Here is a 9848-nt window from a genome sequence, read left to right as displayed (position 1 = left end):
TCCTTTCTGCTAGAAAATTAATCCAGATGTTTTCATTAATGTCTGTGGTGATGCAACGGAAAATCATGGCCGTATGGTTTTCCTGATTGTAAAACTGATTAACCAATGTCTGCCGTTTTAGCTGAAAAGTGAAAACAATCGCCGTATTGTTCTCACTTCCTGTAAAACTATGCTGTTGTTATTTTCATATTTTGCCAAATTAATGTAAATGTTTGATGTTAAACTTTGATTCTGTAAATAAATGACCGCATTCATTTTGATGGGTCAAAGATAAATAACGTCTCTCGTTACATTTCTGTTAAATTCAATGCACGACATTTACACAGTTCAGAAAAATGAAGAACCCGTTAAAAGTATGAATATATCCAGTATATGTCATACTACATGAAGACAAAATAATTTTGGACACATTCTTTCATTCAACCGTTATTTATACAGGTTAATCCCATTGAGCCTTGGAGACTCATTTACAATAGAGACCTGAATAGAATCTCATACACTGCCTGGCCAAAAAAGTCACCACCTGGATTTAACTAAGCAAATAGGTATGAGCCTCCTACTGGATAATTACTGCATGGACGATTATCTTCCAGCTGGCAACAAGTTTTTTAACCTCAACTGGTGCAATGAGTTGCTTTTTATTTCTTAAATAACGATGTTGAAAGACACATCATGTGGTCGTGGAAAAGATGTCAGTCTGTTTGAGAAGGGTCAAATCATTGGCATCAAGCAGAGAAAACATCTAAGGAGATTGCAGAAAATATTAAAACTAGGTTAAGAACTGTCCAACACATTATTAAAAACTGGAAGGATAGTGGGGACCCATCGTCTTTGAGGAAGAAATATGGCTGGACAAAGAATCCTGAATGATCGTGATCGGCGATCACTTAAACGTTTGATCAAATCATAGAAAAACAACAGTAGCACTCAGGGCTGTGTTTAATAGTGAAAGTAAGAGCATTTCCACACGCACAATGTGAAGGGAACTCAAGGAATTGGGACTGAACAGCTGTGTAGCCTCAAGAAAACCACTCATCGGTGAGGCTAACCAGAAAAAAGGCTTCAATTTGCTAGGGAGCATAAAGATTGGACTCTGGAGCAATGGAAGAAGGTCATGTGGTCTGATGAGTCCAGATTTACCCTGTTCCAGAGTGATGGACACATCAGGATAAGAAGAGAGGCAGGTGAAGTGATGCACCCATCATGCCTAGTGTCGAGTCATCCAAGATTTTGGTGAAAAATTAATGCAACACAGGATGGAAATAGATCTTGTGACATTGCAGAAGCTCATTGAAACAATGTCACAGTGAGTGCATGATGTAATCAAAGCTAAAGACGGTCCAACAAAATATTAGTGTGTGACCTTTGTTTTTGGTGGCAACTTTTTTTTTTTTATAAAGAGCCTTTCTATGTTATCAAGACACTGAAGGCACTTTACAACACAATCTGTGCCTCATCTACACATTCATACAGCACTCTAATAGATCTCTACAAAGCTAATTGAACAAACCATTCTAAAGAGACTAATCAGATTTATCACATTCAAACAACGATGGGACACACATCGGAGGCAATGAAGGGCTCAGTGTCTTGCCCAGGGACGCTTCGGCATGTGACTGCTGGTGGATTCGAACCCCCAACTCTTGCTTTGGAGGACGACTGCTCTAACCACTGAGCCACAGCCGCAGAATGAAAATGTGGAAACACCCGCATTTAATTACAACCTTGTGTTTGTGTTTACTCCAGTAAATTATAAGGATGCAAAAGGTAAAAAGGTGCATCAGGCCCCATGTTGTTATTTGAAGTGTGGAAAGAGCTAAAAGTTGTTACTGTTCAAACAATATTAGTCTGAAGAGGCCCAAACATCAAAACAAAGAGGACTAAAATATTAATTGAGTGAGAAACAGTAGATATAAACATGTGGTTAATAAATACACAAAAAAGCATTCAACATTTTTTTTACCTTCTTCAGGTGAGTTGACGGCTTTCACAGCTTCCCTTTCTCTTTCTCGGCGAGTAGAGCGCTGCTTTTCTTCCAGCCTTTGTTTCTCTGCATTAGCTTCGTCCCAGCGACCTTCCTCCATAAACCGCTGATCAGGGCGCCGCCGGCTGTCCGTTGGCGCCACTCCCTCTTCGGGCTCATTAAGTGTCAAGGCAAGCGAGGAGAAGTAGTACATATTCTCTGCTCCCTCTCTGCAATTTCATCACCAATAAATAGAACATAGGTTCTGCATTTTTAACAATGTCCACATTAACTTTTTTTTTTTAAATAAATCCTTACGGTAAAGGGTTCTTCCTCCAGATTTCTTTTGGCTTGAGGGTCTGATAAACAGTTTTTTGTCTGCCTTCAGTGCCGTTCTCGCCTTTGGTGCTTTGCATTATTCTGGAAAACTCCATCTTCTCATCCCATGTTCCTGACAGCACATAGTGGGCCTTCCCATCCTTATCCGTTACAACTCCGGTTACCTGGGGGGAGCACACAAGTTTCAGTAACGACTGCAATCAAATTAGGATAGTCTCTGTGAGAGAAAAATACCACCTCATTTCTATTCGTTAGGCAAGTGTGTTGTTTACAGTCTGGACAGAAATCGACTTAACTGTGGTACAATCCTATTTGTACAGTAGTCCCTCGTTTAGCACGGTGCAATATTCTAAACAATGTTTCTAAACTAAACATTCTAAAAGAGCACAGAATAACAATTTCAGCTCTGTGCCGCTCTTGGCCACGCCCACTTCCCCGCTGAAGAACGGAGATCGACAGAGGAGGAAGGAGGAGCTGCAGGAGTAAGTTTCTCATGTAGTGTGGGCTGCACACAGGTGCAGAAGGTGATAAATAATTTAAAATAATTCATTTTAAATAAAAATTCCAAAAATGCCAATCGTGCGGCTCATCCATCAATCAGCCCACTGTGTGTCATGTTCACTCTTATTTTGAAAAACCGCAAAAGAGCGAGTCCGCGAAAAACGAACTGCGAAGTAGTGAGGGACTACTGTATTAGAAAAACTTTGTTACTGGAGGAAGAGACGTTCAACAAAACTTTCAGACTGCAACTAAACGTCTTATAAACAGAATTTATTGTTCTAAAACTTACATTTTTGAAAATGTTTACAAATTAAAAACTGTGCAACAAGCACATTCAGTGAAAAAACAAGTTAAAAAAAAATCATAGTTTGAACAACCGCAACACGTCACAAGAATGTTATTCATCTTCATAATTTTACAGATCGTAGAGTGTGTTCCAGCTACAGGGGGATCACGCTCTTAGGCCTCCCTGGTAAGGTCTATTCAGTGGTTCTGGAGAGGAGGGTCTGTTGGATAGTCGAACCTCGGATTCAGGAGGAGCAGTGCGGTTTTCATCCTGGTCGTGGAACACTGGACCAGCTCTACACCCTCAGCAGGGTCCTGGAGGGGGCGTGGGAGTTTGCCCAACCAGTCTACATGTGCTTTGTGGACTTGGAGAAGGCGTTCGACCGCTATACTCTGGGAGTATGGGGTACCAGACTCTTTGATACGGGCTGTTAGGTTCCTGTACAACCGGTGTCAGAGCCTGGTCCGCATTGCCGGCAGTAAGTCGGGCTCGTTCTGGTGAGAGTTGGACTCCGCCAAGGTTTCCCTTTGTCACTGATTCTGTTCATAACTTTTATGGACAGAATTTTTAGGCGCAGCCAAGGTGTTGAGGGGATCTGTTTTGGTGGCTTTAGGATCGCTTCTCTGTTTTTTTACAGATGATGTGGTCCTATTGGCTTCATCAGGTCGTGATCTACAGCTTTCGCTGGAGCGGTTTGCAGCAGAGTGCGATGCAGCCGGGATGAGGATCAGTTCCTCCAAATCTGAGGCCTTGGTCTTGAGACGGAAAAGGATACAGTGCCCTCTTGAGGGGTTCAAGTATCTTGGGGTCTTGTTCACGAATGAAGGAACAATGGCACGTGAGACCGATAGGTGGATAGGTGCAGCGTTTGCAGTGAAGCGGGCGCTGTATCGGTCTGTCGTGGTGAAGAGAGAGCTGAGTCAAAAGGTAAAGCTCTCGATTTACTGGTCGATCTACGTTCCTACCCTGATCTATGGTCACGAGCTTTGGGTTGTGACCGAAAGAACGAAATCACAGTGAAATGAGTTTTCTCCGCAGGGTGTCTGGGCTCTCCCTTAGAGATAGGGTGAGAAGCTCGATCATCTGGGAGGGACTCAGAGTAGAGCCACGGCTTCTCCACGTCAAGAGGAGCCAGTTGAGGTGTCTCGGGCATCTGGTTAGGATGCCTCCTGGACGCCTCCCTGGTGAGGTGTTCTGGCATGTCCCACTGAGAGGAGACCCAGAGGAAGACCCAGGACAGGCTGGAGGGACTATGTTTCTCGGCTGGCCTGGGAACGCCTCGGGATTCCACCCGGAGGAGCTGGCCCAAGTGGCTGGGGAGAGGGAAGTCTGGGCCTCCACTTAGGCTGCTACCCTCGTGACCCGACCCCGGATAAGTGGAAGAAAATGGATGGATGAATGGATGGATAATTTTACAGATTACCAAACTACTCTTATTTGCAGTAAAGCTTCTGAAATCAAAACACAAAAAGGCAGAGCCATGAAACGGATCAATCCAAATTTTTGATGACTACCTTTCGTGGTACATCTCTGGAGAAGTAACTGTAGGGAGCAAACTTGAGGTGGCAACGATCTCCAGTTTTGTGGTTCACCACATCTATTTCACCCGACTGGGACAGAGCATAAAAAACGTTATTAAACCTAAACTACAAATCAGATATGGGATTGATGCCAATACAAATTTTTAAAAAAAGTCTAAATGTGTCTACATTATTTATTATATTAGGCTGAAAGAGTATATTAGTTTTTATTAACATGCATCAGCTTTACCTGATCAATCCACAACTTCCCAACAATAATGTTGTGGACGGTTGTGGTAACTTTTTTCCAGGAGTAGTGATTGTTGCTTTTATCGAACATACACTGGATAGATCCTGGTGACAAAAAGAGCAATGACACTGAAACAGACTCTCATACATCATATTCTGCACAAGAACTACTTTACTGGCTACAAGTAGCCTTTAAGCAACAATCACTACTTGAACAGCAAGAGAATCTTCTCTGTATTAGTCTCTCAGCACGCACATGCATCCTTACCCAGGGGCATAATAGAAAGATATTTCCCTCTGAACTTGCTGGCCAGTGTAATCTCTTGTCTAAGGGTCCAGCCCTTTTCAGAGAAGGCATGGTGTGCTGCAGCAGGTGGGTGGTGACTCACCTGAGAAGAAGTGGAAAAAGTGCAACATTCAAAATATGGATTTTTAATGCCTTCCTCTGGGTCTCCTCTCAGTGGGACATGCCCAGAACACCTTAACAGGGAGGCGTCCAGGAGGCATCCTAATCCTAAGTATCATCCGTACCTGTGGCATCAAATTTATGTTATAGATATGAATGCATTCTTGTAAAAATAACATTAATAACATATTGTAAAAAATATGTAAGCCACTGAGATGAACAGTGTCACTATATTTGAGTCACTATCAGAGAGAGAGACAAATAAAATAAAATAAAGAGACAGGAGAAGGTGGTCAGCCATCATCACATGGCAGAGCACTAGTTTTAGGCACCACATGTTTGAGCTCCTGGCACAGCAGCCGGAGGTGTAGCTGAACGTTTTCCTTTTGATGTCACTTTTAGTGCACTTGGGCTGCACAAAGTTCTAAAGAACATTTCAGCCATTTTACAACTGTTAAGGTCTGTTGGTTGTAAAGTCCATGTTGAATTGGACTGACTCCAGATTTAAATCATTTGTACATGTACATTCAATGATTGCTACAAATTTCAATGAAATTTGTGCAGTGGTTTGTGAGATATTTCGCTAACAGACAGAATTAACTTCAATAGTAAAATGCAAAGTTTGAAAAAGAAATCTTGTGAGATCAGTTCGTCCTGAGCGTATGTGTTGAGAATGGCTCTCAGCTGATAATACTACATTTTGACTGAAATGTGTCTTAGATGTAGAGGACATTTTAAATCAGCTATAAGTGTCCAATGGCTTTTGAGATATTTTGCTAACAGCCAAATGTACACATGCACACAAGCAAAAACATTACTGCGCTTTTCCTTTGTTGGCAGTGAAAACTCTGATGTCATTCTGTGTAGGGAGATAAAGTCTGTAAAAACAGTTGTGTAAAATGAGCCCCCCCCCACCACCACCACCACCACCACGGGAATACCTGTTCACACAGTGAGCGGTAACTGCACTCCCTCAGGCGATCAAGCTCAAATGTTTCTCCAAGCAGAGGATTGAATGGCTTCCCTGTGCGGTGGACGGTGGTGGAGTAGGAGGATACTGTGAAAGCTGCCACGTAACACATCTGCTCTAAAGAGCTGTGACACTTCGCTGCCTTATCCAGGAGCTCATAGTACTCCAGATCTTCGGACAGTCGCTGCAGCATAGACAGGGGCTCGTTGAAATTTACCTGAAAATAAAATATAACAGAAAGATGTCTGATGATTTGATTTAAAGCTAATAAAAAAAAAAAACAATTGGGGTATCAGGATGGGGACAGTTTTCTTACAGGCATTGGTATCTTCGAGAGCTCTTTTCCAATACAGTTCTTCATGATGCTCCACAAATTGAGATAATAGTTGGGTTTGTCTGGGATACGAGTTCGTCTCTGTCTAACAGGCTCCAGCTCAAGAGACTGTGGAGACTCTGAATTGGATGTCAGAGACAGTTCATCGAGCTAATGGGGGAAAAACCCATCAACAAAGGTAATACGGTCTTAATAAATGAATAAAAACAAAATCCTAAAATGAACAACATGACCAAATTTACCGACTGATCATCCATCCCAGCCTCAGTGCTAATCCCACTGACATTGCTGCCAGATCTCCTAATTAAAAGGAAAAAAAAAGGACACAATCACGTTTGAAACAAACAAACAAACAAACCAAAAAAATAAAATAAAGAAATGATGTGAAAAAGCTAAATGTCAACCTATGAAATTTTGGATCAGCAGGAACAGTAATGAATTCTGCTGGGTCTTCCATCGCATCAAAGAACTCAATGTCATCATCCTCGTCGCTGGCATCCCCTTTTCCTGAAACGCCACCTTAAATAATGACGGATAGAAGAAAAACAAATTACAGGACTTGGATGCTCACATCTGATTGGTGGACACATGGCAGAAAAACAGACGGTTGATAAAGAGCCTTACCTTTGTTCACTAAAGTGAGATTACTGAATGAAGGGGGGAGAACCGTGGCTCCTCTGAAAGCTCTTTCCAAATGGTTGTGCTGCTTGGCGAGCTGTTCCAAGGTATCCTCCAGACGAATCCTCTGCTCTCTTTCAGTCTGTAAGGCCTTCTGCCAGCGCTTACCGTGACTCTGGGCCATGGAGAGAAAGTCTCTACAAGCCTTGATAAACACAAGAGCGACATCTTAAAAATATAACACTCAACACAGTAATGTGCTTTTTCCTCTCCACCAACATTTACCGTACATTAATCATGGCGTTAGAGGTAATTCGAAAAAGCGTGGCTCTCTCTGCGACTTGTCTGATCTTCTCCCCCATGTCCCCAACGCCAACACGCAGCCCTTCCAGTTCTGACAAAGACCTGCGTTTGCAAAACAAAGCAACTCAAAAACAAATGAAAAACAAGGAAGTAAATACTTCCCAACAGCATTTTTATCTCTCTTGGATAATATTCCTAGAATAGCCAGTACCTTTGGAGGGCAGACCCATGTTTGACAATAAGATCGTTGCAGGTGGAAAGGTCCTCCACCTTGTTGCTCAGTGTACGCAATGTGGATTGGATTTCAGAGTTACGACAGCTTCCGCCCTGCCCCGAGACAGGGGGGGCTGCAGGGAAATCATCACCAGAATCATCTGTTAAAAATAACAGGCTGAATAAGTAACTTTAAACATTGTAAGCTTTGTTTCGGACAGTTTTAGTGACAGTATTGTCTGCGAGTGCCAATAATAAACCCTCCAATTTCCAAACGCACTCGTCCGCCTCACCAGATTCAGCCTGCATGTGGACCGCCTTTGCTTTGGCGAGTTCCAGCGCAGTGATCCATCGCTGGCGCTCCACCTCAGAGCTGGCCTTCAGGTGATAGGTCTGCGCCCCGCCGTTGGAAATGACAAAGTTGCACGAGTCTTCCACAGCAATGTTGGCAGTGGCCAAGTTTATTGTGCCTCTGCACGTGTGACCCATCTCAGCCTGAGTTCTAAAGGTAGACGGGGAAAAAAGCCATTTGGAAAAATATGAAGTTGTAAAAACTGACATTTTATGAGGCAAAATATACAAGATGCAATGTGTTATTATAAAAATAGCTAAATAAGTTACTTTTAAATATTAAAAAAATTGTAGGAATTGAATTTTTAATCTAACCTTTTTGCTACCAGTTATCTCAAATAATCAAATTTGTTCTCATCTACTGGTTGGTTGGACTGATTGTCTTACTGTTTAAAATACAATTTATCACCAACATATGATAAAGACTAAATATTAAAAAAAAAAACTGGCTACACAACATCATAACTTCAGTAGGATACTGGTACAGTAATTTACCTGTAGTAAGACAGCAATCCATTGCTGAGAACAAACCATCGCCTCTGGTAACCCTTGATGTAATTAGTCCATTTAAAGAGCCAACCTTTGTAAGTGTCACCAGGGGTAGGAGGACTGGGGGGCTTGGGCTCCGACATCACCACAGCCTGCGCTTTCACAGATTGATGTTAAATCCTGGGGATTGAAAGAACATTATCATTAGTGAATTATTTAATGGTTTGGCACATAAAACATAGATCTGCTTTTTAAATCAACACCATTTCAAAGGGAAGATAGAAGTTCAGTTTATCCATACAATTTAGTGAATCAAAAAAACTGCATTAGAATGTTTTTTTTTTTCTGTTTTAGATAAAGTAGTCATGTAAACATAAAGAAAATTGAACCCATTAACAAGAAATATTTAGAAAACAGTCAAACACTGAAACTGCTGTTGTTTAATCTACATGTTGTGAAGTAAAGTCAACTGAGTCATCCTAATGGATGTGCTTCACGGAACATTACTAACACATAGCTGTTTTAAGAAGTATTTTATGGCCACTGTAGTTTAGCGGAGTTTAACACAACCGACACAAACCGAGAAGCTGTGACAGGAACATCCGTTAGCCCAATAAAACTATTTCACAGAGAAAACATTGTAGTAAACAAAACCAAGTGTTAGACATTACAAGTGGAAAGCGACTACACTGTGAGATAAGTTACACCGAGGAAACAGATGCCAGCTCCAAACATCAAAGCTACTTAAACTGTTCACTAAGCTCACAGCGAGCTTCACGATGACAGGAAGCCGGAAAATAAACGTACACGTCGACTTATGTTAACGTTATCACCGGTACAGCTTTCCGTCGTTAAACCGAGCATGTAATAATTTAGGCTGAGACGAGCTCCACTTACCTGTCACCGAGCATTTCCTGCTGGTCGAAGCGACGGTACACCTTTAGTGCTAGCTGCCTTGCTAATGCTACAGGTTGTGCATCAGAATAGGGCTCCGACCAACCTTAACGTCCAAAAATAGTTCCGGAGATGACTGGATGCAAAAATAATTATGAAGTGGTTAAAATAATTTAGCAAAATTTTAATGTTACTGAATACTAATAAGAGTTGGTTATATAAAGTATGATCAGTTCAAGGAACGCTAATTTCTCCCAGGAGTTGCAGCTGTTTTTATCCAGGCCAAACTCGCTGCCTAATAAAAAAAAGCAGCTAAAATTTTCTATTTTTAATTCATGCAAAATGACATCATCCACATATTTAAGCTGTTGCTATACAAACACTACGTGTACTTCCCCCCCCATGCCAGCAC

The 9848-nt window shown here is 41.8% G+C and overlaps 1 protein-coding gene across 2 annotated transcripts in view; it reads right to left on the bottom strand.

The window, feature by feature from the left end:
* LOC119423061 (oxysterol-binding protein 1) overlaps window positions 1-8691 on the bottom strand; it is a 13725-nt gene extending 5034 nt beyond the window's left edge. Inside the window, exons 1-14 of one of the 2 annotated variants that reach the window (XM_037690470.1) lie at window positions 8549-8691; window positions 7996-8204; window positions 7701-7863; window positions 7477-7591; window positions 7193-7391; window positions 6973-7087; window positions 6811-6868; window positions 6551-6676; window positions 6206-6451; window positions 5127-5247; window positions 4860-4963; window positions 4604-4699; window positions 2282-2466; window positions 1964-2193 (exon numbers count right to left, since the gene is read on the bottom strand). In XM_037690470.1, the coding sequence (XP_037546398.1) occupies window positions 1964-2193; window positions 2282-2466; window positions 4604-4699; window positions 4860-4963; window positions 5127-5247; window positions 6206-6451; window positions 6551-6676; window positions 6811-6868; window positions 6973-7087; window positions 7193-7391; window positions 7477-7591; window positions 7701-7863; window positions 7996-8204; window positions 8549-8685 (2104 nt within the window). In that variant the 5' untranslated portion in view covers window positions 8686-8691. Of the gene's footprint in view, window positions 1-1963; window positions 2194-2281; window positions 2467-4603; window positions 4700-4859; window positions 4964-5126; window positions 5248-6205; window positions 6452-6550; window positions 6719-6810; window positions 6869-6972; window positions 7088-7192; window positions 7392-7476; window positions 7592-7700; window positions 7864-7995; window positions 8205-8548 lie in introns of both variants that reach the window. The other variant, XM_037690469.1, reaches the window with a different exon arrangement.
* Window positions 8692-9848: the final 1157 nt, after the last annotated feature.

This window comes from Nematolebias whitei, chromosome 16 (genome assembly GCF_014905685.2).
Source record: "Nematolebias whitei isolate Nwh7 chromosome 16, NemWhi1, whole genome shotgun sequence".
Taxonomy (NCBI): Eukaryota; Metazoa; Chordata; class Actinopteri; order Cyprinodontiformes; family Rivulidae; genus Nematolebias; species Nematolebias whitei.
The sequence above is the reverse complement of the archived record's forward strand: the minus strand, read 5'-3'. Positions and strand labels throughout refer to the sequence as shown.